Source organism: Leucopleurus acutus (assembly GCF_964270905.1).
Source record: "Leucopleurus acutus genome assembly, chromosome: 3".
In the NCBI taxonomy this organism is placed as follows: Eukaryota; Metazoa; Chordata; class Mammalia; order Artiodactyla; family Delphinidae; genus Leucopleurus; species Leucopleurus acutus.
Genome location: NC_139145.1, coordinates 169,848,505 through 169,875,885, shown reverse-complemented (window position 1 = coordinate 169,875,885; position 27,381 = coordinate 169,848,505). Strand labels below are relative to the sequence as shown.

General features: G+C 45.8%; 1 protein-coding gene across 1 annotated transcript in view; it reads left to right on the top strand.

Annotated features, from left to right (window-relative positions):
- The window catches only part of ADCY2 (adenylate cyclase 2), a gene marked incomplete at both ends in the record, with an annotated part of 432,098 nt that overhangs the window by 392,632 nt on the left and 12,085 nt on the right, over positions 1–27,381 (top strand). Inside the window, 4 exons of the mRNA XM_082836187.1 lie at positions 1,657–1,741; positions 6,218–6,376; positions 16,140–16,286; positions 18,009–18,116. Coding sequence (XP_082692313.1) covers positions 1,657–1,741; positions 6,218–6,376; positions 16,140–16,286; positions 18,009–18,116 — 499 coding nt within the window. The remainder of the gene's footprint in view (positions 1–1,656; positions 1,742–6,217; positions 6,377–16,139; positions 16,287–18,008; positions 18,117–27,381) is intronic.

Genomic DNA, 27,381 nt, shown 5'->3' with positions numbered 1-27,381 from the left:
TGCACTGCTTATAAACATCTGCTCCCTGCAGTGACTTCAACTGTGCTATTAGACACAGCTGCCACGGGCTCAAAAAGGAACTTCATTTCTTAAAATCACTACTACTGAGACAGGAAAGTGACACTTGTCAGCTCACTTCATTCCCAGAGAGAAACTGGTGACCTCCTTATGGCTGTTGAGCTCAGATTTGTTCCAGCCACAGTTGGCTTGGTAGGAGGAAAGAGCCCTGAGTACAAGCATAGCCTTTCTGGAGAGTTCTCTGAGGTCCTAAGCCCTTCAGCCACTGGGACTGGAGATTCTCTCTCCTCATTTCCGCAGGAATCTGCCTTTTTTTTGCACATGGATCTGTCATTCTGTTAATGAAATCCACCAACCTGCATTTTCTTATCTTTTTCTCTACCTTCCTCGCTCCATCCTCTTGTTTATCACTGTGTAGTTAATACGAAAAATCATGGGTACCGTTTATGAAGCGCTTCCTGTATGTCAGGCTCTATGCCAGGTACATAAATGTTTGACCTAGTGACCAAGACAGCCAGTAAGATGGGCACTGGTACCCGCTTTGGCTGATGCGGACAGTGAGGTTTGGAGGGGCTTATCCTAGGCCCCAAGCTCACTAGAGCAGGGGAGTCATGATTCCAACCAGGGTTACTTACTCCAAAGCCCACCTGCACTCTTTAGTTCTTTATCCATTTCTCTTATTATCTCCTCAGTCCTCAAACCTTCTATGGAGAAACAGGAAAATCTCAAAGCATATTCAACTCCCAAGCAGAAACTGATGACTTGATATTTATACTTGATTAAATACAAGCTATGCTGCTTATGTGACATGGCAGCCAAGCATAATCAACTTCTCAAGTCTCATTTACAGTTATAGGTGTGAAATAATCATTTGTCAGCTCTACAGGATTACCCTGGGGAATCAAAGCGATTTCTCCTTGTATGCTGTACAAGAACCAAAATCAGAACCTTTAAGTTGACACGTAAAATTGACCACCACACCTGCCAACTAGGATGTGTGCGTGGTCATTGCCTAGAAGGTCATGGTGAGGATGCAGGGCCCAGCCAGCACAGCGAGAGCTTGGTGGGGCAGTGGGCCAAGGGTTTCCATCTGTCTTATGTCTTTGTGATACAAAACCCCATGAAAGGAGGAATAAGGAGGGCCTGCCAGAAAGTTATATGAAAGTATATTATTCATATGTCAGAGTAGCTTATAGAAATAAAGTTCCCTACTTCATTTTTATATCTCCCATGATTATTAATTTCTAGCATACTGTCTCATTCTGCAAATAATTACTAAAAAATACAAGTCATATATCCAATTATCCATATTGATCCCAGAAATATAAAGAAAATATTATTAATATTCTGCTATTCATTTTATATTCGCTAGAGTTTGGTATAAAGTAAGAAATCTATATTCATTTGGAAGATTTTTTTCTTTTACAGAGCTCTTGAAATAAGGATTATTTTGCTTTCTTTCGATGCAATCTGGGCTTGCAAATATATTTGAAATGTGTGTGTGTGTGTGTGTGTGTGGTTGGTGTAGAATGTAGACAAGCACTAGAGATTCTGAAATTTGTTCATGCACGAATTCTACGTCCTGTATGTATGTTGTTTTGTTATATTGTTTTCATCTGTTTGTTTGTTTTTTAATAGACCAGGCATTTGGAAAGACCTAAAGACCATGGGCTCAGTGTCTCTCTTTATATTTTTCATCACACTGCTTGTTCTGGGCAGACAGGTAAGAAGTCTGTTACTTCTGTAACTTCTCTAAAGTGCTGTATTAATAATACTTTGCTGACGTGCATTGCCATTGCTTTCATGCAAACAAATGTTGAAGCATCAGAATCATCTTATCACTTAAGAGAAAAGTAGGTAGCACAAGGTGTGTATGCTTGGCTATAGACACAAGAAAAAGGCCTCTCATTTTTTCTTTTTTCCCTAAGAGGCAAATTTTGTGAACAGTAGAAGTGTGAATCAATGAATTTCCTGTTAAGTCTCAAAATAAATGTGTAGGTTTCTGTAAGCCTACAATGTATTCCCTCAATAGCTGACACTAATTGGAAAAAAAAGTCCCCTTGCCTGGGGTCTTCATCTGCATTTCAAAACGTATAGCTTCTTTTTCTTTGAAGTGGGCATTAAATATCCCTGCTGTCACTTGCAATTATCCCTAGAAATATGGTCCCTTGTTCAAAAATTTTATTTTGTGATGCAAATGAAACATCCTCCTCGGGCTCTGTGCCCGTTTCTGGCCTCCCCGTGGAGCCTGTAGGTGCAGGACTTTTAAGGGCAATATTCTTTCTCTGCCTGCAAACAAGGACAATCACCCAAAGACTAAAGACTCATCCCACACCAGGTAGCTCTGCCTCAACCAAAGTTTGTTTTAAGTTCTTTGATGGATAGCATGAAACAAAGAAGTGATTTATGTGGAGATAACCAGGGAAGAGACAATGCCAATTAAATTATATACACATCTCTAAACAGTTATCTGAGAGGCAAACTATCAGCTGGGGAGTTTGGGTCTGCCTTCCCTTTCTCACCAGGAGGAAACTGCTAATAATTGCACAGTCAGAGCAGAGACCAGATCTGTGACAGTCAGTCCAGCACCCGGGAATGCCATCCATCCTCTTCCATCTTCCTGGGGAAGTGCAAGGGGCATCCTTCCCTGGAGCTCACAGTGCAGCTCTCACCAATCTCCCTAGAGCTACGCTGTGGTCCTGATGCAGAGCTCAGAAGACCCCGGTCCCCCCATCACCCTCCCCACCTCTGTCCCCGGCACATGCTAGGTTCTGCATTCTTAGGCAGTTTCTCCTACTAGAATGATCACTCAGATTGCTTCACAGCAATATATTTTAATTACCTAGAATCAAATTGAATTCTCCCAACTTTTTTTATTGATCACTGAGATAATATACAGGCAATACCACTACACAAATGTTGTGGAATCCCTGCTCACTGATCAGTTACTCCCTAAATGATTTAAATAAATTATCAAAAGTATGCAGTATTATGGCCAGGCATTCATTTAACATGATAGCGCTGGTACCGGTTTCCTTTTGTGTCACTAGTGTAATGATAAGTAATATGTACATCTGGAGGCCTAAAGAGTAGTAATCCCTGCAGGATTAATTGTGTTCACAGTTACTCTTTAACTAGAACCAAGGATATACCAAGGTGAGCCGGAAGGCTGACCTTCAGTCCAAAATCATTCAGTGAATGATTTACTGAGGTCCCAAGTCTTCTGGGATAACAAGAACTGAGAAGTCTGTGATATAGTGCCTCTGCACACCCTTCCGGAAATACAACTGTATTATAAACAAATGTCTCATATTTGAAATAAGGTTGTCAAGTGTTGTAAGAATCCATGGCCTCAGAGTTACCTCTTTTCTGAATATGTTTTAAATAATAGCACAGACTTTTTGCAACTTATTTTTGTTATCATTTGTCCTAATGGCTCCCCTGACCCATGACCATCATTTTTGAAATGATGGCAATGTACTTGCTTTCTAAGAAAATGACCATACTAAATATTGCTCTAGGCATCTCAGAAACCTTAGTGAAAACATAACACATCCTAGACAAGAGCGACAGTACAGTACCACTCTCTGTACTGAAATCTAGTTTGTGACAGAAACGCAAGCCAACTCAAGGGCCTCTTTTGACAGAGAAAGGTCCCCTGTATTTCACCCAGGTTTAAAGGGCAGCCCCCTGCCATCAAGGGTCTGCATCCTAGGTGGGCTCATTCAGAGTAAGGAACCGGGCAGCAGCAACCTAGTGCCTGAGAGTGAGGCCGAGGTCCTTGTGCGCGCGAGTTGAGGATCCCAGAGAAAGTGGAATCACATGCTGCCTGCGCCCCTGCCCAGAGACCACTTCTGTCCACGCAGAAAGGTGTAAGCCCAGTTCCTCAGGTACTTTTCAGAAGTAGACAGAGCACGAGACGCCCTCGAGGCTGTGGTAGGATGTGAAACACAGCAGACAGGGTCGCTGGGGTCCCAGACACGGCCTGGACACCCTCTCAAGACTCTTCCTGTTCTCTCTCCCATCACGCCAGAGCTCATGAAGACAAATTCCACATCTGAGTGGAATCTGGGCCCCTAAGCATTTGGGGAGTAGCCCCAGATGGAATCTGAGAGATGGGAGGGGATGTGAGGACTGGAGGTCATGGAGCAGGGCTGCTGTTTTAATTGAAGTGTCACAAAGTCCTTAGAGCGCTTTCCCGCCCTGAGTCAGGGTCCCGGAGGAAGCAGCTCTCCCCATCCCTAGCTGGATCTCCTCACGCAGCCTCCCTGGGTCTCTGTGTCAAATCTCCCTCTCTTTTCTCCTGTAAGGACATCAGTCATTGGATTTACAGCCCACCCTAAATCCAGGATGATCCTTAAGTTCATTACATCTGCCGAGACCCTATTTCCAGAGATGTCACAGACACAGATACCGGGGTTCGGACTTGGAACGATCTTTTTGGCGACATGATTAAGTCCATTACAACTGGTTTGGGATAAAAACATTTGTCTTCCTTTGGGGGACTGCACATGAGTTTTTAAGGTCCTTGCGCCTCAAGGCAAGGGTTCTGCAGCAGACTGCACTGGTTGGGGAGGTGAGGGGGAAAGATTTGTCAGAAGGTCACTCTCAGTCCAGTGTAGCTGGTCCCAAAGGGCTCTGATTCCTTTAGTGGGAGACTTAAAGGATGCTTGCACGTGGTGCAGTAGCAGTCCCTCAGAAAACCTGAGCGACTCTTCACGAGCCTTACGAAAACCTTTCAATCTTCCACGAACTGGGCTTGCTGCCTGCCTCAACTGGCTCCACGGCTTCATCTCATGTTTCACTTTTATCTGATCTTCGGTGTATACCTGTGTCTTCTCGATGCCACCACCGTAGATTGCTTCTGTTATTTTAGTTTAATACCGGCCACACCACTAGTTTATCCCCCCACAAAATATCTAAATAAATAATCTGTTCTCCAAAGGAAAGGCCTTTTCCAGTACATGCATAGCATGATTTCTATAAACACAGAATGTGGAAAATGTGTCCGTAATGTAAAACTTTAATATAAGCAAACTTTTAAACTATCTCTTTTGTAATCTTTTAAAAAAAAATGTCTTGTTATATGAGCTAAAAATAAGTGCCTCCCCAGAGGAGGCGGAGTAGTTTTCGAATATGTCATACCTAGTTTGAAGCAAACCTAATTTCAGTGAATGAGCATTGTGCTTTCAGGTTTCAAACAGTGAATTATTTTTTGAAATTGCAATCTGTGCATGAGAGGCCATTTACGTGTGTTTTATTTTGCTTCGTGCTGTCATGGGTATAGCTAAGCAAACCAATAAAACATACTCCCTCCATTTAGTTCTTCTTTGCGTGTATTTGTCAATAATTACTATCTGTGCTGAAATACACTCTCTCTATTAGGCCCTTTTGTTACAGGAAGATTCATTCCAGGCTATTTCATTATATTAAATTATATACATCAGAGCAGATACAAAATGATGACAAACCAAAGAGACCCTGTGACAGTAAACGGGCCTATTTCTCCAATGTTAATAACAGCTGATTTTTAAAAACATTGAATTTTAATACATTATAAAGCATGAACACATATGTTTTTTACTAGCAGGCACCATCTTAATTAAATTATATCAAAATGAACTTTTGTCTAAATATAATGTCATTCTCTCAGTACAGTGCAATCCCAAATGAAAAAACACATACTTTTCACTGTATACTTAATTACATAATTTGTGGTAGAGGAAAACTGATTTTCAGTTGTTAAAGGCAAACTGCCACAAATGAACACTATTATTTTTAAAATGCAAATCATGAAACAATGCACTCTCTCTACTAAAATATTTTCCATTTTTCTTTTATTCATTATTTATATTCTATCACAGCTCTTTTCAAAAAATAATTCAAGCCACCATTTATTAACATGACTATGTAAGAAGCTTTCATGTCATTTTTGTCTTTCAAGGCTTCAGTATAGCTATTTTCTCTGTTTCTGAGGCTGGTTCTTTCCCAAATTTGCATTTTGGAAATCCGTGTTGGAGGGTGAAATGAGAGACATTTGGGGGCAACTGAGGGCTTGGTAGGGAGGGTGACAATTCCGTTTGGGGGGGGGGTTCTTTTTTAGGTTTGTTTCATTCTTTTTATTTTCTCTTTAAAACCTCCACTCTCTGGCAGGACAAGATGCCTATTGTTTCTTTACCTCTGTGTCCTCTTGTAACAGAATGAATATTACTGTAGGTTAGACTTCTTATGGAAGAACAAGTTCAAAAAAGAGCGAGAGGAGATAGAAACCATGGAGAACTTGAACCGCGTGCTGCTGGAGAACGTGCTCCCTGCACACGTGGCTGAGCACTTCCTGGCCAGGAGCCTGAAGAATGAGGTCAGAGAGACTGGGCTGAAGGGCAGAGGCTGGGCTGGTGGAGAGAGGCGGGGCCGATGGGGAGAGGCTGGGCTGGTGGAGAGAGGTGGGGCCAATGGGGAGAGGCTGGGCTAACGGGGAGAGGTGGGGTTGATGGGGAGAGGCTGGGCTGATGGGGAGAGGTGGGGCTGATGGGGAGGGGCGGGGCTGGTGAAGAGAGGCGGGGTTGATGGGGAGAGGCGGGGCTGCTGGCCAGGGAAGGGCGTGCGCTGGTGAGGACCAAAAGCTCCTGGCAGTGACCTAGAGGCCTGTGGCACTTCAAACATGTCAGTGTTCAAAATACTCGACATTGGCCTGAACGTGTCCATTTTCAAGAGTATATTGACTGGCCGTATAGAGATCAACTGAGAATAGTGAGTTAGACTCGCCTATGAACATCTTAGCATGAAGTTGATTCATTCTTCCTAGTTTTTCTTTCCCAATCATGTAAAGTTCTGAACGTACAATATGAGGCACTGGGGTTCCAAATATGTCACAAAGGGGGTCACCACCCTCTGCCTAGTGTGGGAGGACGCTTCCTTACCAGCATGCCATCAAGGCCAAATCAAGAAGCAAAATCACACCATGCATCCCACACTCCACTGTTCCATGGTTCATGACTTCCCTGAGAGCCTTGTAAGGGTCTTAGAATTTCAAAGGTATGAGATAGAATTTAGGCGTTAGCCACACAAGGACAGATCAAAGACTTGAGACCACCCATTTGAATGGATAGAAAAGGGAATTTCGTGGAGCATCTAAAGGAATGGATATTTAACTAGAGTTGGAGAGATTGGCATGTTGTTTCAATGCTGAATTGGCTTATGAAATGAAATGTCATGAATTTTCTTTAATGTAACTAAATTACAAGAGTCAGCAGATGTATCTACAGTGGGACTCTGTTAATTTAAGAAACATGCATTTGAGCACCCACTGAGTGAATGACCTGTGTTTGGTGCTGTGGAGTTTCAGAGATGTATGAGGTGCAATCCCCGTTCTCAGGAAATGTTCAGTGAGGATTGGGAATGGATGAGGGATCCGGAAACCTGTAGATGGATGAACTCGTTAATAGATAAGCTGAACTTTGATGACACTGTTGCACAGAGCAGCCAAGTGAGAAGGCTTGGAACGGTATTTATCTGTAACATAGTTAAAGTTGACATTGAGAAGAAAGTGCCAGGTGGTGGGCAGGGACTGGACCTTATCACTCTGGTCTTTCTGGAAGCATGCTAGGCATGGTGAGCCAGTCCAGGGGCCCCAGCAGGTCCCACCATTCACTTCTCTATTTCTTCTCCTGGTGTTTTCTGCTTTCAGTAGGTTATTCAGCAACTTATTTCCCTCTTGGTCACAGACAGTGAAATCATTACATCTATTAAAAAGGAACCATCTGTTTTCATTAGCAGTTTAAGAGCTTGTTTGTGTCTATATGTCTAGGTGCTAATTCAGGTTATAAATTCATCTGTTGCCCCTGCCCTGGGTCAGGCTGGTGCTGGGCCTGGTTACAGAGATGAACCGGCCCAGGAGGGGACAGAATCCTATTGTCTCCAAAGGTGCTAACTGAGTAAATGCAGGAGTCCAGAAAGTCCACCACTGTGAGCAAGTGACTTCTGAACCAGAAGAGAAAGTGCTAGAAACTGGCAGACAGATGAAGGCTGTAGAGGGGGAGAAAAAGACCATTCCAGGCTTCAAGGGGCTACTTCTGTCCAGATGACAGGACAGTGCTTCGTTCAAGACCTTAAGAGGCCCCGGGTTCAGCCCTACAGCACTTGGTGACCTCTTCTGCCCCCTCCTGACGTCTCCCTAGGCCAGACCAGGGGAAGCGTCTGTTCTCTCTGTTCATTCCTGTTTGCTTGACTCATTCTAAGCAGGCCTCTGAACACAGTTGCCCCTTTGGAAATCATAAGGAAAAGCAGATGGGGATGTAGAGTGAAACCCACAGGTGGACAGCATGGGCTTGAACCTTTGTCCCAGCATTTTCTGTCATGGTAACGTGAGCTACTTCCCCAGCCTGAGCCCCATCTCCCCTTGAGTCAAAGGGGAATTGTGCTTTCCTTTGCACAATTCTTAGGTAGAGTGTGGGATGTTACATGTCACACTGAGCATCCGTCCCTCCAGCTGAGGTGGGCATTTGATAGAGCAGGACCCGGAGTCCCACATCCATGCAGGTGGGACATACCTGGTGGGCAGGCAGCACCAAAGCACCAATGGACTCATCCACTTACCGAGTGGCCCTACTGTGTGCCAGGCCAGTGACCCTTCTGCGACTAGCACGTCATGGGTGCTCCCAAGATGGGAGTGACATTTCCCTCCAAGTTTCCTCATCAGTGCTGCGAGGTTAAGAACACACACAGCGTCTTCTACAGCCTTCACCGCCCACGTGGGGTCCGTGAGGAAGGCTGCAGCGTCAGGGCAGCACCACCCGGTGGGCTTGAACCCTGGAACAGGCACCACCTCACTGCGCCGGCAGTTTGGGAACTTTTCAGAGACAAAGTAGGAATCAGCGCGTTTCGTTGAAATCAGCTCTGGATTCTGTTGCCTCATTTGTCAGATCAAGAAGGTGAATTCCTTGGGGGCCTCGTCCATGGCCACATCACGCCTGTGTGTGCACGTGAACCTGACTTAGGCGCTAAAATGATTTCCCCCGCAGACAGTCAGCACCCATTCCCCAAGCTCCCAGCTTATTCCTTCATTCAGGAAACACACCCCTGACCCAGGCAGCCTCATTTTCCCATAGGAAAATGAACAGGAGCTCAGTTCCAACGCTTTTCAAACGCTTACTGCCACAAACAGCTGCAAGTTCCCTTATTGCATATTAGAGGTCTCCGGTTTTCGCTTAGGAACCCCGATACCCTGGACGTCATTAGAGTTGCACTTTCTAGCTGCTGACCTCACAGGGCTCAGGAGGGTAGAGCGACACACACTGAATCTTACATCGAGGGCATCAGACCGATGAGACCGTCCTTGAAACGATCTCTTCATTCTGCACAACTGTGGGCTGCAAAAGTCTTTGTATTTCATCAGACAACACAGAACTCCCCTGGGCTGTGACTTTCCAGATTTTACTGCCAGTTTTTGCTGGTTAGGTTAAATATTTGGGGAGGGGAGGGAGCTACTCAAGCAGCCACTGTAACTGTTGGAGATTAAAAAATTACAGCGGGCCCCATCGGGCAGCCTGCGGTCAGGGCAGCCTGATGTCTGCTCAGCGGGACAGAGATGCCGCCCAGTTGCTGCTCAAGATCAGACCGGTGGTGAAGGAGAGTCTGTTCTGGTCCTCATAGGGAATCCTGAGTGCAGACGAGAAGCCGCATAAAGGGTCTGAAGGAGAAGGACAGCCCCTAGCCCCCTGCATAAAGGTTCTGAGGGCTCCCACCATGAGTCTCAGAAAGGATGGTTTTGTTTTGGGGTTTTTTTTCCAAAATGCTTATAACCAGGTTATTACCAAGAGGCTCCTTTGAGTGCATGGCAGACTTCTGCCCCATCCCTCAGACTTCCCGACAGGCTGGATGCCTACCTTCTGTCACAGTCAGCCCTTCCTGTCCCCTGGGCAAAAGAACCCACTTCCCTGACCTGGGGATGTGTCATCCTAAGCTTGTGATCCCAGGCCAGGCAGGCTGAGGTGTTTGACCTCCTCTGTTTAATAGCGTGGACATGGTCCAGGCTGCTGGCCCCCCTCACTGTCAGGGCCGTATAGATGCGCCCTGCATGCACGCGCGCGTGCTCTCTCTCTCTCTCCCTCCCTCCCTCCCCCTGTCTCCTTCCCTAATGCTTCTGCGAGGGAAAGTTCTGCCCATCGTCAAACACGCGGATCCTGGAAGAGAATTATTTCTGGAGGATTCCAGACCCAAACTGGGCGTGACAGAGCACAGCCAACGCTGGGATGAGAGGGGTTCCTGGGCCCCAGCCAGCTTTCCTTACCCGCTGGGCCCTGCTTGGCCATTGAGAGCAAAGCGCTTGTCCTGGGCCTAGCACTTCTTAGCTGTGGGACCTCGGGCTCCACCCTCACAGAGGCTATAACTAATTTCAAAAACGATAACACATGCAAAACTTTTAGAGCAGTGCCTGGCATTCAGGAAACACTCAATTTTAGGCATCTTTGAAGCAAATATCGCAAACTTATGCAAAACTTGAGAACACTGCCTCCTGGAACTTATCAATATCTGTCACGGGAGGCGCCTTCCCACAGCTTTTCAGGGCCTGACTAGCGTGGACAGCAAAACTCACGTAATCGCTTTGCGCTGTACCCTCATCTGATGGCCTCACCTCCTTCGCTCCTTCTCTGTGGTGTGGGCTGAGCACTCATGGCTTCTGAATACAGAGGCTGGACCGGGGTTATTTTTAGAGCATGCGGTAGACAGGAGTGTGGCTTTCAGTCCCACAGTAATGGTTAATGTTCCATGGTTTTCTGGAACATTCCTTGGAAACATGACCTATGACCTTGGCCAGGACCCATGTTCACAAAGAGCCTTTTGATTCTCCTACCCGCCACATGCACATACAGAGGAAACTCGTTTTCCTTCAGAAATACAGAGTAAAGAATGATTTAATCACAATAATTCTGGAAAGATCTTTTATTTCGATTTAAAACTGTTCCCTGCACCTGTGTCCCGGGCCTGTGGGCAGAGAGCTGCTGTGTCCACATTTGCGAGCCCCTCTTCTTCCTCCCCCAGGGCACTGGTTTTACTCAGAACATCCTCAAGCTTCTCCACGAGCTGCTGACTGTCCTGACCAGGTCCAGGCCCTCAAGCCATTCAGACCCTGGTACAGAGCTCTGTGGCCCAGACAGAGCCCGCTGGTTGACAAAGCCTACTCTCCAGATGGCTGTGTTTGGGCAGGAACATGTCAGAAAGGTCCCTTGAACAGATGTCCCAGGCAGCTTTGGTCACTTGTTGAAAAGACTGCATTTTGTCGACCCTTTGCCGAGTCCCCGGTGGTCGGGGTTATGTGTGATTCTGAGCCGCGCAGCCTCGCTGCGGGAGAGCTGAGGCTTGATCAAAACGAGACACAGATGTCAGTGCGGGTACAGGGGAGTTTGCCAGGCACACAAACGCTCCCCCTTCTCAGCTAACTCCCAACACCCAGGCGGCTCCCTCAACGCATTCCTTACAGAGTCAGGCTAGAAAGCCACAGGTCTTCAGAGATGCTTTTGTGCTTTCTAATGATCTGAGTCCCCTGAATAAATTAGGCATTAGCTGACAACTGGGGACTGGGGGGGGATGTGAAAGGTGGGAGGATCACTCTGGCCTCCTCACTATGGCCTGAGTCAGCAGGAGAAAGCGCTGGTCCCGGAGTTTGGAGCCCCAGCTAGTGGCAAGTTCCAGCAACTTCCTAGGGCACACCGAGCAGACGTCTCCACACCTGCGTGCAAGCAGCACCAATCACACTTTGTCTTCCTGTCCTTGTGTTTGCGCTCTCTCTCCAACTAGACTCTGAGCTCCTTAGAGCAGGGCTTGCGGTGTCCGTCTCTGTGACCCCATTACCTGCTATGAAGCCTGGCACCTGGCAGGCCCTCATGGGGGGCTGTGCGTGCCTGTGTGTCTATGTAACAGCACACTAAAGTGAATGTCAGCCCATGACACCAAGAGACAGCAGGTGTCATATTCCAAAGGGGGTGCTAAACAGTGTGCAGAATTTACAAATGCAAGAGCTACACAACTCGCGATCCTTCACTCTCAGGGACACGAGGGCTGGGAGAGTAGAGGTTGGAAGAGGGATTTGGGACAGCATATAGTGAGAAGTGAGCCCCCTTCTGAAGGGACATGGGGAATCCTCCCTTTACCTCTTGCCTCATAAATAGACCATAACCACTCAGCTTGGGATGTGTACCTACGACTTGGGCCCCTACGTGGTCCTGGGGCAGAAACTCCATTTGGGGGACACAGGTGACATGTAGTTTCCTGAATGCAGAGGGCAGGGGCTTATTGGAGTGTCTGGCCCAAGATAGTTGGGGGCTGCAGGTGGGGATGTAATGGGACTATGAGGGTTTGGGAGGGCAAAGCCTGCTGAATGTTTCCAGGGACAAAGCCAGAGAAAAACAGTTGGCATGGGGTCATTTTAGATCCTGTTTTGAAAAGCTGCTTAGAGTGGGGAATGGGCCCCAGCAGAGAAGCTAGAAGACTAACCAGAAAGCCCAGGGCAGAGAGAGTAGTCACAAGTAGGAGCAGAGTGCGTGGTCCACATCAAGAGAACCTTGGCAGGATGTCCCGTGTTGGGGGGAAGTGACGGAGAGTCTTCAGATAACCCATGAAAATGTCCACCAGGTTTAAGTTCCCTGGGAGTATGATGTAGTTAATGGAACGCGTCCCTCCTCTAACAGACCCTTCTTTCTTCCCCTGTTCTCCACCCCTGGGTGCTTTGGAAAACTGGGCTAGGCAGCTGGGGAGGGTCAGACCAGAAGCATGAGGAGGAGAGAGAGAGTAGAAGCCAACCGTGCCCCCTTCCCACCCTGCAGACACTCCTCCACCACCCAGCAGGCCCACATTGGGGAAGGAGAAAAGCCACACATTCCACTGGGGTCTGAGTTCTGACTTCTCGTTAGATTGGACACTTAAATTATTGATGAGAGGACTCCTGTTACCTGAGAATGACAAGAAGAGTCATGGGGTTGTCCCAAGTTTTCATCCAGAGTTGGGAAAGCACTGAAGTCCTGCTCAATAAACTGCAAAAGACAGTGCGCACAGAAATGCAGCTGCTTTGTGATGATTTTGCCATAACTTGAGCTTGTTTTGCAGAATGGCTACATGTGAGTGAATGTTGAAATGGCATCTAAGCTTCCACTTCTAAAGCTCAGCGAGATTCTTGTTGGCAGCTATGTTCTGGACAAGGGTCACCCGTGCTAGACCCTGAATTCCAAAATCTCCTCCAAGGCTTCCTACCTGCCCTACCCTCACCCCAGATCCTCTGGAAGTATAAGATAAGCTCGGGTCGTCAGCCAATGAGCTTGTGGTTCTCTCTGGCCCCAAGCGCAACCCAAAGACCTGAGGGAACCTCTCATGAGTTTAGGGTATGGCTCTAAGCCCTGCATGTTTCATTAGCTCTAGTGAGTTTGTAAAGCTTCCCATTTGTCAAGTTTCCTTGATTCTCAAGCGTAGCCCTGTGGAAGCCCTGAGCCAGGAGCTAGGGAGTCAGAAATCCCCACTCACCCTTGGTGTTTCCTCAAAGCTCCAAGTGACCCATTTGTCAAAGAGGGTGGGTGAGCATTTTGCAGTCCAAGGCCCCAGTAGCACTCATGGCCTGTGGAGTGCCAGACCAGGACTCCAGAGATTAGTCCTGGTCCCTAAGTCTGTGGGAGCCTTGGTGTGTCACCAAACTCCCCTGACTTAACAATTCCTCATTTGTCCCGTGATTCTTAATCAAGGCTGCACAGCAGGAAAACTCATAGAGCTTTACAAAAAGATGCACATGCTTGGAGCCCACTCCAGGGGCAAGGTTCAGTTGGTCATTGGGTGGCCCAGGTGTCACCTTCTTGAAAGCCCCATTGGTGACTCTCCTAGGCATTCCTATTAGAAGACCATGGAATTAAATGACCCATCAGACCTCTTCCAGCTCCAACAACCTAGGTGTTCTGGGGGCAAGAGTTCAGAGGACAATTTTGAGTGTCAACCTGAAGATGTTTTATTAGACTCCAAACCAGTGTGGTTAAAATCAGCCCTCATATCCAAACTTTCAGTCAGTTCAGTCTTGCATTTCCTTATCTCCCATCCCCAGATACCCTTAAAGACCCTAGGGGAAAGGAAAAAGGCAAAGTGACATGACCTACAAGTGGTACGGGACCCCATGCTGCCCCAAGTCCAGGCAGCACACTCTGTGGTCATCCAGGAAATGCAGGGTAAAGCATAAAGTGTAGCATTTATAAGAATGACCTCTGCATCAGACTTGGTAACTGTGACCTTGGGAAAGTAATGTAACTGTTCTGTGCCTCAGTTTCCTCATCTGTAGATTGAGAATAAAAATACCAGCTTCCTAGGATTGTAGTCAGGGGCAAGTTAATGCTGGTGGAGAGTTCAGAGGGGTGGGCATCCTGGCATGCAGTGGGCACTCAGTCAGTGCTGGTGATTATTGTGTGCATTCTTGTCATCATCATCATTCCCCAGATGGTCACTCTGGCTGATGTCAGCAGACAGTGGAGAAATGCAGGGTACAGAAAATATACCCTTGCCTTGCTAGATGTACCCCTTTTCCTTAAGAGTAGAGAAGTCAGTGGAGTTTATACTACTTTTATGAAACTGCCCTTTTTAACTAGAAGAGGCGTCTAGGGGCTTTTCTCTCCCCTGTTACCCTGACACCCTGGCTGGGTCAGCATTACTGGAACCTAAGCTTGGCAATCATACATTCCACAGGTCATCTTCTGAGGATATGAGTGTTCACAAAAACAACTTTTCAGAGAGAGGAAGCACAGGTCTGCACCAAGAACCAAGTCAACCATATTGGGAGCAGAATACAAAAGAAAAACCTTGATTCTATTGTTCATGTATTTTATAGAGATTGTAAGGCAGTAGCAGAAGGCACTACCAGGTGGTTGGCCCTGAGAACAGGAAGATGACACAAGTCTGTCTTTCCCAGGAAGTGGTTGTGACCTGCCGTGGGTTGCCATTGCCCCAATGTGTGTGTCATGAGACGTCAGCGGAGGAAGAATGGTTTTTCTGAGAGGCCACCAAACCTTGGAGTTATGGTGCTGTTGAAGTGCTCACTCCCTGCTAAGGGATTCATCTGAGTGCCACAGAGAGCAGAGCACACTGGTAACATCCATGCAGGGTAGATTCTCTCCCTCTGCCAGGCACACAGGAAACATCAGCCGCTAGCTTTCTTTCCTCCGCTCAGAGGTCGCAATCTTGTGTGACAGAACTCTCCTCACGTTTTCTGGTGGAGGGAGTGTTTCCCATGATGCAGTGTGCCCACATTGGCGCCTGGCCATTCTGCCCGGGACAGGCCATCCAAGGGCCCTGATGCACCAGCACCAGTGAGAGAGCAGATCTTCCCTCCCAGGACCAGCCCCCATGCCCACATAATAACGCTTCCTATAAGAAATCTCCACTGAACTTGAAGGTTTCACTATATGCTGGGGAAAATTATGTGTGGAAACACCTTGAAATTGTATTTACAAGACATTGTAATTTTCCTCACTAAAAGTTTAGACTTTTAGTTTAGACTCTAGTCTATTTAAAAACAAAAGGAAATCCCGAACAAATATTTCTGGTGTCTAATACAATAGAATAAGTAGCCTGAGGAATTTCACTAGTTCTCTCTGGTGTAATTCAGAAGTAACATGATGAGTTTCATCTGCTCTTTTCAGGACAGGCTGAAGAGGAAAATTCATGATGCCTCCAATCCAAAGAATGTAGCCATAATGAGTCACTTTAGGACAATATAGTAGCTTGGGAAATCGTTTTGTTTCCCTTTAGTTGTTAAAAGAATGTTGTTGGTTTTTTTTCCTAAGTGAGAAGTCTATGGTCTCTTTTCATTGTCTACAATAGAGATGGCAGAGAGGGGTAACCGGAAGGGCACCTCATACTAACTGGTAGTGACAGTGGGAGTGCGGTGTTGACGATTCTGAGCCTACATCCAGCTCCCTAGAAGCCTTCACCTGTGATCAATGGCCAGTGCCTAAAATGGGCCTGGGACCAGGGTGGAGCAGGTGGAGTGGACCCTGGGTGATTTCTTTACCAGTCTTAACGTAAAGAAACACTTCCATTAGGAGCATGTTTGCTTAAAAGGTTTCCTAGTGCTCAGCTCTTCCTTTTCTCCTGGGCAGGATTTATACCACCAGTCCTATGACTGTGTCTGCGTCATGTTTGCCTCCATTCCGGATTTCAAAGAATTCTATACAGAATCGGATGTGAACAAGGAGGGCTTGGAATGCCTTCGGCTCCTAAACGAGATCATTGCCGACTTTGACGATGTACGTACTTACCCTTGATGGGCAGGGCTGGCCCCAGTCCCATCCTTTGACGTTCCTCTGGACTGGCACATTTGAAGTTAGTCCAACATCATGGCATATCTTAAAACTTGTCCTTTGACAAAATTTCTGGTGGTTGGCATTAAGCTTTTTTGCTCTATTTAGCTCACTGACTAATTTTGGTGAGGCAAACACATATTATTTTTAAAGCTAATATGATTTCTATCAACAACGACCAAAATCTGTTCCATAAAATCTCTCTCCAGCATGCCCATGAATTTTCTTGAAAGGCTTGAACTCCAAGGAAAATACTTGCCCATCTCTTTATACATAAAAAAGATAGTAGCTTATTTGCATGTGTGTCTGTGCAAACTCCAAGGTCTATGTCAGATATCAATTTGAATTGTACATGGATGGCATGCTTTATTGTTGAAAAAGCAATATGAATGTGGTAGAAAAAGCAATTTTAGAAGGGACAAAGTGTACATCTTAGGTATTGGAATAGGTGTCAATTTTCAATTTTCTGCCTACAAAGGAAACAATGCACTTTGTTTTCTAGTAAGAACGAACAGACCTCTGGTTTGAAAGATATTGTTGTTTTACCATTTTTAACAATATTTTGCAAATATAGGAAAATTGACATCAGTGAACATACGTTCATCATGATTGATGGAATTTTGAAACACAGTGATGAAATTATATAATATGATGGTTTCAGGCCAACCTTCTAAATGTCTTGTGGGACCTGTGCATTTCTCTGCTACCACCACTGTCACCATGAGGTTGACTCAAGACTCATGGTGAAGTAATGACAAGTAGAGATTTTCACTGTTGTGCAGGGTTCACAGTGAAAAATGTTGGCACATTTCCTCCAGCTGCCCCTCGGTAAAATAAATGCTCTCTGGCACTAGTGACCATTCTTTCAGGTTGGATTGCTCATGGAGATGTGATCATGGGATTTGCTCACTTATCTTAGATTCTCTGACATGTGATCTTGAGCGAATCTCCTCTGAAAGCAGGAGTACCAAGGAAGGGTCTAGAAGATGTTCCCAGTCTTCTGTTCATACCTTTGTCCTGCTGAGCAGATACTGAACCTTCCAGAGTTTCCTTCATTTGCTCTCTCCATCCAGTCTTTCCCTTTCCTACAGCTTCTTATTTTTACCTTTCCTCCGTCCCACCCCAAGGTCTAATGTAGTAGATGAGGAGGACCCCAGTAGGAAACTGATTACTGGTGCCAGAAACTGGGGCAAAAAATATTAGGGTCAGGGCTGATGAGAGGGGCCATTTATTCCCTCCACTCCAGGTTTTCAGAGGGCAAAAGTTAATCCTCAGCACTACAGTTGGTCATAATTCACCCTCACCATGCAGGGAAGACCTCACTCTCTGAATCATGATTTTATATTTAGACCTTTCAAACACAGAGTGGGGAAGTTTATTTGAGGCCATTATCACTCGCATCATAATTTATCCTGTTTCCTTCACTAGCAAATTCTAAAAGGTAATTCATGTTAACTGGAAGTAAATCGTTATACTGCATATCTTTCCAAGTACATGCCCTTTGTGAGATGCATGAAGTGTTCTTTCCCCACGATGCCCAAGGTCGAAGGGTGAATAATCAGTATCATGTTCCTGTGACTGAACTAGGATTTGAGAATGTCTCTAGAAAATGCTTGGCCTTGGGTCGGCAGCCGACTGAGTAACTGTGTGATTGTCATTGCCCCCCAGCTGCTGTCCAAGCCAAAGTTCAGTGGAGTTGAAAAGATCAAGACCATCGGCAGCACGTACATGGCGGCGACGGGTCTGAGTGCCGTGCCCAGCCAGGAGCACGCCCAGGTACACACGTGTCAGCCACACCCAGCACACGTGAGCCTCAGCTCTGCCCACAGGTCATCCTGGGACCAAAACAGTGACCCATACACTGAATTGCAGGCACAACCCTGACCTCAGTGATTAAGGTCTCATGAGAAAAGATGAGACTTCTGGAGGCTTCTGAGGGTCTGTTCACAAAACTTCTTTCTCTGGCAGACAAGGTAGAAAAAAAACAACCAGTCTGGTAGCTGCTTGATACCAGATAAATATACAAGAAAGTTGATTAGAGCTGTTTATTTAAAGGTGACTCATTATGGGAGGACTCCTGGTCTTTTGTTTAAAACAACGTGGTCAAAAACATGCTGACCACCCAGAAATTTGGTTGAAAAGATGATTTGGTCAAAATGGAGTATCTTCAATCAACTAGGGTTTTTGAGGGGGGTTTTCTGTTATGTTGTGTTTTGTTTCTGTGTATGTGTGTGTGTGTGTGTGTGTGTGTGTGTGTGTATGTGTAGATATACTTCATTTTTGTTTCTCTTTTGGTCATGCCATGTGGCACGTGGGATCTTAGTTCCCCGACCAGGAATCAAACCCGTGCCCCCTGAATTGGGAGCGCAGAGTCTTAACCACTGGACCACCAGGGAAGTCCCTAGATATGGTTTGTTAACTTGTGGGTCAATAACAAGACCCCTTTTTCCTCAGGACAGTGGGCTCCCTGACGGGCACTGGCTTGTTTGACGCAGGGCAGAGGTGGTGGGTGCAGCACAGAGGGATGAAACTTACCAGAGCACAGCTTGCTGGAGGTGGTTGGATTCCCCCAAGGAGAGGAAGAGCTCAGCCATTCCCCGACCCCCGTGTGTCTAGCTTTCCCCCAATCCCACCACCTCCCACAGGCAACCAAGAGAGGGACAGAGGGGCAGCAGCTTCCTCAGACAGAGTCCAACCCCCAGAGCATTAGGAGAGGGTCCTCTTCTCTCTTAACATTCGTGGGCAGAGACAAGAACATGAAACGTCGGACTCAAGATTAACCCTAGAATTTTTCTGAGTGAGTGGGGTAATATATGTCCCTTCTACTCAGGTGTTGCTTCCAGATTATTATTTTTTTCATGGGTATGAATTACTTTAGTAATAAGGAAAAGTAAAACAAACAAGCAATAAAAGAAAACTTAGAAGAATCGTAAGTTTTGAGCAGTACCGTTCCAAGCAATCTTGACGCCTGACACAAAAGGAAAAATGGACACCCCTGTTTACGTGGTGTTGTGTATCTTTCGGGGTTGGGTTTTTATTGCCAGAACATTCAAGTGTTGAAAATCTATTGGAAAATTGGACAATAAAGATATTAAAATGTACATTGTTTTAATTCTAAATATCTTATTTTTACCCAAGACAGAACTAATTAGATTTTTACTGTCCTGGCTTTAATGGAAGAAAACTTAATCCTTTTCAGCATCTTTAATGTTCTGAAAAAAATTAACCATTAAAAATAACATAAAATTATGTACACAGGGACAGACATTTTTCCTGTTGCCTTGGGCTCTAAGACGCCCAGCACAGCACTGTCAGAAACTGATTAGTGAGCTCAGCTGCCATAATGAAGGCTGGGCAGCTTCAACAACAGAGAATTATGTTCTCACAGCTCTGGAGGCTGGAAGTCCCAGATCAAGGTCCTGCAGGATGCGGTTCATGTGAGGGCTGTCTTCCTGGCTTGTTGCTGGCTGCCCTTTTGCTATGTCCTCACAAAGCAGAGAGAGAGAGATCTCGTGGGTATGGCTTCAAGATATGAATTTGAGAGGGATCTGTGCAGTCCACAGCCCCTATCTTTCTTTAAATTTCAGTGTTTTACTTCTTTCTGGATTTGTCTGCATTAATTTTGATTTTCTAAACATTGCACTAGGATATTATTTCTCATGATGGTTGAGTTTTTCAGTGCCCCCTTAAGTTTTGCAGCTGAGGTGAGTGCCTCACTCTTCTCACCCTAATCCCAGCCCCAATTCTGAGGCCTCTCAGCTGACCTCCTCTTGTGGCCCATTGAGGACACTTGACAAAATCACACCTGCTCCAGAACTTAGCTAGCAACAGCCACTTACGGAACCCTTGGCAGGGATGCTCAGAGGCACATGAAGACCCACTCAGCATTCAGCGTCTGTGCTGGGCCCATCCTCCATCACCCCTCCATCATCATTCCTCCATCATACCTCGATCATCCCTCCTTCATCCCTCCATCATCCCTCCATCACCCCTCCATGATCCCTCCTCCATCCCACAATCACCCTCCCTCATCCTTCCATCACCCCTTCATCACTCCTTCATGACTCCTCCATCATCCTACCATCATCCCTCCATCACCACTCCAACATTCTTCCATCATTCATCCATCACCCCTCCTTCATCCCTCCATCATCCCTCCTTCATCCCTCCTTCATCCCTCCATCACCCCTCCATCGCTCCTCTATCATTCCTCCATCATCCTTCCTTCAGCCCTCCATCATTCCTCCATCATCCTTCCTTCAGCCCTCCATCATCCCTCCTTCATCCTTCCATCATCCCTCCATCATCCCTCCATCACCCCTCCATGATCCCTCCTCCATCCCACAATCACCTTCCATCATCCCTCCATCATCCCTACAGCCAGGCTCCCTGGTCTCGACTCTGTCACCACCAGACCCTGGTCTCCTGGATCTTCAACAAATGTCTCCAGACCTCTCCTCCCCCTTCCCATAGGCACAATTTTTGGATGGCTTGTCCTTATCCACTGCCTTTATTTTTCACCTTCTCCTTCTGTGCTAACCCTCACCAATGCGGATGTCAGAAATTGCACTCCTAAAGATCAGGAAGTACTTCCAAATTCCAAAATCCAAGTCGGATTTGCATTCCCCAAGCGATCATTCTCTGTGTCCTGTCTGTGGCCTCTGATATAGCCAGCCATCACCTTCGCCCAGAAGTCCTCTTCTCCCTCAGCTTCTGGTTTCTTCTCTTTAGTGAATCCTGCCTGAGGTCTTCCTCTGTGGACATTTCCATGTTCTTTCCCCAACCCCTCCCCTCCATCAGGGATCTCAGCTAAGACTTGCTCCACCAGCCTGTGTATCCGACCGCTGACAAAACCATCGTCCACCTTCCTGACCATTAGGCCAAGCTTGGAGCTCACGTTTCCAGCTTTCCACAGACACCCAGCTTGCTCACAGCACCCTCACCTTCCTCTTGTCCTCCCTACTCCCAGAACAGGGCCTCCACCATCTGCCTCCACGCCCCTGCTCTGACCCATCCCCTACCTCTCCCTACAGCTCCCTCATCAGCCCTCAGACGTGCACTGTGCGTCTGTGCAGACAAGCACCAAGTGCTACTCATACACCCTCCAGGAAGGGTGCACCCACCAGCTGCATCAGAGGCCCTGTGGTGGGTGCTACACATGGTCTCCAGACACCTGAGTGAGGGGCTGGAAATCTCCATTTCCACAGGTGATTCTGATGCACAGGAAGATACCCTGTGTTCAGATCTCACCCATCAGCCGTGCCAAGGCTCCTGCTTTCATAGGAGCCTCTCCTGCACCCTGACCTGCTTTGGCCTCACCTGACCCTCTGTGTCTAGATCCTATTTCCTTTCCTCCCACGTGCTGCATATCATTTCCTGCTTTTGTTTAGACGTGTGTTTCTTGTCCAGCATCCAAATTATAGCAGGGGCCGCGTCTTATGTGGTGTTCCCCAAAGTCCCAGAAGGGGGCGCTGAACAGAGTGATTGCCCATGTCTGTTCAATGAGTGGTGGAGCAGCGCGTGGCCACCCTGCTTCCCAGCCCAGCCTCTCGCTTCCTTCCCGCCATTTTACAATCCTGCTCCTCCCCGTGCAAACGTGCTCTTTTTTTTCTCCTACCATTTTCGAAAACTTAATAAATGCCTCCTGAGTCTTTACTTTTAACAAGCCTAGGAGGCACCCCAAACCCAAGCCCATTTTACAGATGGAGAAACTGAGGCACAGCAGTGCAGTAACTTACCCAAGGTCATAGAACAAGCAGCCATAGAACAGGGCTATAGAGCAGGGCTGCAGACCCGGGCACTCTGGGTGCAGGGCTCACCTCCCTCTGCCCACAGCTCTCGTGTGTTTTCACCCCCTCCTCTTCTTCCCCAGCCCCCCACCATGTTGGCTTCTGCACCCACACGTTTGTACGCACACCATTCACCCAAGCACTCCTTCCACAGGTGCCCCATCCCTCCTGCCCTCATCACTGGCAGCCACAAAATCTGCCTTCTCAGCTACCCTTGAGCTGCATCCTGACAGCCACCACTGTTAATACATGAGTATTTACCTTCGTGGTAGAGTGGAAGGAGCGTGGCTTTCACGTGAGACTGCTCATTCCTCACCATTGTAGCTAAGCTTTCTGCACATTAGTGTCCTTTTGTATACAGTGGGGATCCCACTCATTTCCTGAGGCTGTGGGGAAGACATTAATATGCAAAATGCTCCACGGGCAGAGTGGGTGATAACAATGATAATAGCGGTAATAATACAGTTACGGTTTGTACACTGTTTCACGTATGGATACCATTGCTCCCTCCCGCAGAACAGGTAAAAGGGTTTGGGGACATAAATGAAATATGGCATCAGGTCCATGTAGGGAGATTTTACTCAGTACGAGCTATTTTTATTTAGAACATTTAATTAGACTCTTGGTAAGATCATCCTAGAAATACTTTGAAATTCAGTGAAAATCTGAAAGAAAAGTTCATTATGTTTGATTGGGGGCATAGCATGCTTGAGAAATAATAACATGGATATAGTCTTTATGAAAAAATGAATGTCCCTTTTGCCTTTTGTAGCCTACCTACTTATCTCTCTAGTTAAAACCAAAACACTTTCCATTTATTGTTTACAAACAAAAAATTTTCTATTTATTATTTAGCCAAATATTTAGTTTGGCAACAAACATATTCAACACAGCCAGATATTTAGTTTGGCAAAATATATTGGGTTTCTCAAGGATTCATGTGTTTTTCTTAAATCCAAAAAGAGGCAGAGCTGTCTAGATAGAAGCAGCCTTTTGAAAGTCAGCTTTTATTTGTAATTACCTCCACATTTTCTACATGCCAGCACAGGCTACTTACCCCCTGGGAAAATGAAGGCACAGGGGTCTATCAGCACCTAGTCAGAGCAGGGCTTTCTATCTGCCTTTGTTTTGCTTCATTTGTGTTAACTTAAGTGAAACAACACATTCTGATTTTAAGCTTAAAGACAACATGACTAGATGGTTGGTTGTATTATGTGTAACAACTGATTGTTGTTGTTGAAAGAAGCAGGCATTTGTCAAAAAATGAAACATTACATGGAGAACAGGCTTGCATTCTGAACCCGCTCTCGTAATCCCCGGAGCATGCACCTGAAAAGTACATGTTCCGCGATGGAATTCAGGGTTGATAGAAATGGGGAGCTTATGCACCCCAGAGGCACTTCATTTTAACGTCAGGACTTCACCACTTCCCAGACCCATAGCTGCCCCCTGCTCCTTCCCAGCTATGGCCTTTAGACCTCAAGCCATGATAGCACACTTGTGGTTACAGGTATGTTTTTCTTGACTTACGTAGACTTCTTATAAAAGGACATCTCACTAAAAAATAATCATCTCCAGTTTCTCCTGAAAATTGGTAGATCTCCTGATCTTCATTCCTGATGACAACAATCACCAGCTGAGAAGCAGCTGCCCCATCTTGGCACATTCTCCCCAGTTTGCCACACTCCTCACCCCTCCCTATTGCCTCATTCCCTCTGCTGCACTCTGGAGCCTCCCCTACTCGATCTCTGAAAGGACTTTGCCTGCCCTATCATTAAGGAAGTCCATCCTTCATGCCAGAATCAATGATTAGGGTCATCTCTGGTCTTATTATGTAAATTGGTTTTGATCTTTTTAATACAAACTTTACTGAGAACTTAAATATGTCAAAACCAAAGTACAGAGATGAAAACTTTCATGTAAACCCATACTTTGATTACACTATTGCTGTGATGAGCCTTACCTCTAGCTTTTACTCACAATTTCAAATAGAGTGATGCCCATTGCCAGTGACACTTTGGAAGAAGTGACTTGTGGTGCCAGAAGAATGGGGGGAGGGGAGAGGCAGAGAAGCAAGAGATAACAGAGAGCTTGTATTCCTATCAAGGTACGAGTGCTGGTGCTCATTAAAAATTTTTAAGCTTTGTATTATTGCTCTCTTTTTAATTATTTTTATTTTAAAAAGTTAAATTATTTAGTTTATTTTATTTATTTATTTATTTTTGCGTTACGCGGGCCTCTCACTGTTGTGGCCTCTCCCGTTGCGGAGCACAGGCTCCGGATGCGCAGGCTCAGCGGCCATGGCTCACGGACCCAGCTGCTCCGCGGCATGTGGGATCTTCCCGGACCGGGGCACGAACCCACATCCCCTGCATCGGCAGGCAGACTCTCAACCACTGCACCACCAGGGAAGCCCTAAATTATTTATTTTAAATGAGTTTTTTATTTTATTTATTTATTCTATCAGAACAAATTTGACAGCAGGTTGTGGGCTAAGGGTAGTTACTAGTTTGTAAGCACTACCTCTCACTCTGTTTCTTGCTGAGTTGGCCCCATAGACATAACCGCTGTGGCTAGCACTAGGATTTCTCCATCATTCTTCTCCCTCCATCCCCCAAATAAGATCCCAGGCTCCAAGTGACCCATCTATGAGATTCCTACACTTACTCAGTTTATTAGCAAAACCGAGCTGACCGACGAAACAATGAGCAATAAACATTGCCTATCCACATTCACTGAGTCAGGCTAACGGTTCTGTCTCTGCCTGAGTTAGGAGCTGCCCGATTTGACTGTTTGGGATTTTATTTAGCTAGTAGGTCAACCAGCATAGATTTTCTTTACCCACTGGGGCAAGTGCCAGTTACTTGTTAATGACTGCCCCTCTGTAACTGCCCCCCAGAGTTTATAGTCTGGAAAAAGTCATGTATGCAAACAGCAACTCCAATGCTAGGTAAGCCTGGGGATATTAGAGGTGTCTCAGCTGGGCTGCTATAAGAAATTACCATAGACTGGGTCACAAGTAACATTTATTTCTCACAGTTCTGGAAGCTGGGGAGTCTGAGATCAGGTCTGCAGATTTGGCATCTGGTGAGGGCCCTCTTTCTGGTTTGCAGACAGCCATCTTCTCTCTGTGTCCTCATTCAGTGCAGATGGAGAGCAGAGAGAGAGGAAGCAGCTCTCTCCTGTCTCTTCTTATAAGGGCACGAATCCCATTCATGAGGGCTCCACCCATGTGACCTAATTACTTCCCCAAAGCTCCACCTCCTAATACCATCACACTGGGGATTAGGCTTCCTCATATGAATTTTGGTGACACTTTAGGACACTCCACCAAGTTGATCAGGGAAGAAGTAAGGAATCATTCTCAGATCTTCTGCTGCCAGTTTCTTAGTAACTAAAGCATATGTTGAAACTCAAAACCATAGTTTCCTTTACTGGCAAAAGTAGAAAATAGTTTTGGTCTCTGCTGAAATGAAAAGCAATATCTCAGTGCTGTGTATTTTTGCACAAACACCAAAGCTATCGTGATGTAGGGTAAATGGAGAGAGAAATGCCCTCCTACTTTAATGCTACTAATAGGAAACAAACACTGAAGGAAGAACCATCACTCTTCGCTATACACACTGAGAACCTCAAAGATACTTAACATTTCAGACACTTAGATTGTTGTTGAAGCCATTCATCAATGTAGGTTGCTCAGTGTGTGGAAAGCGGGGGGAAGTACTAAACTAGGGCATAAAGCAATTCTTGCTAACATTTTCCTCCTAGAAGCTTTTCATGTCAAGCAGAGTGATGTGCTTCTCTACCCTATCATGAAGGAAACTAAATAAAACCTGAGCCTCAGGGATGCAGGCAGAATGTGTTGCCCATATGAATTCATTTCATCTTAACCACAACCCTATGAGACTGGTAGTTATTGTTTCAATTCACAGATGAGGAAACTGAGCCCCGGAGAAGTTAAGTGACTCAGCCAAGGCCATGCAGCTGATGATTGTGGAACCTGGAGCTGGACCCAACTTTGTCTGACTCAAAAGTGCTGGCAATTATTTAGTGAACTTCCTGCTTTCAGACAAGTAGTGGTCATCATATAAACAATGAAAATAAAGAAACAAAGGAAATAAAGAAAGAGGTGAATGGGAGAAGCATGTCCGTGGGAGATGGACTTGGGAGCTGAGGAAGCAGCTGAATCTCAGGTTTCCAGTTTAGGGATCTGAAATTGATGACACCATTAGCAAAAGCAGAAGAGTCAAGAATAAGAGCTGTTAATGGGAGATTAAATATAAATAATAGTTTTAGACTTACAAGTTTGAGTTTTCAATAAGGCACCCAAGTAGAATTCCAGTCATCCACATGGGTGGTGGCCAGTTCCAGAGCCATTAATGAGCAATGCTTGGATATAGTTTTCCATCAGCTGAATATCTCTTAGACACATCATCCAACACAGCTGTCACCATTTTAGCAGCAAGACTATCAAGGAAAAATGCTTACCTACTTGTCTACATGTATGTGCCTATTTTATTTAAATCTCTCCCTTAAGAAGCTTACAAAAATGGACACAATGCAAAAAATATTTTTAAATTAATAAACTAACATGAAAGGAATATGAAAGATAAGATAGAAACAAAAATGAGGATGATGCAATAAAATGAAAATCAAATAGCAAAAGTTGTGACTACATTCAAGATGCACACGGGGAAGGAGGCAAGAGGGTGAAGTTTATTTGTCTGATGTTAAGTATTGATACCTCAGCTTTCTTTCTGTTTCCATTTGCATGGAATACCTTTTTCCATGCCCTCACTTTCGGTCTGAGTGTGTCTTTAGATTTGAAGTGAGTCTCTTGTAGGCAGCATATAAATGGATTTTTTTTTGTAACCTATCAGCCACTCTGTGTCTTTTGATTGGAGTATTTAATCCATTTACATTTAGAGTAAATGAAGATTGAGGACCCTGGAGTCAGATTGCCCACCTGCAAAGCCTGGTTATTCCACTTACATAAGTTATTAACCTCTCTGGGTTTCCCTTTCCCATCTGCATAATGGAGATAAAGACAGGCATTCTTTCATGGGAATCGTTGTGAGGATTAAGTACGTGCATACATACACTATTGCTATTAATTGTTCCGAAATTTCCAGCAGCCAACACAAGTGCAGTGCTTTAGTGTTCATAAGGTGAGGTCAAATCACTCATTCATTAATATATTTGAAACAAGCCACATCAGGCTGCAGCTGGATGCTCCACTGGGTCCCTGACCC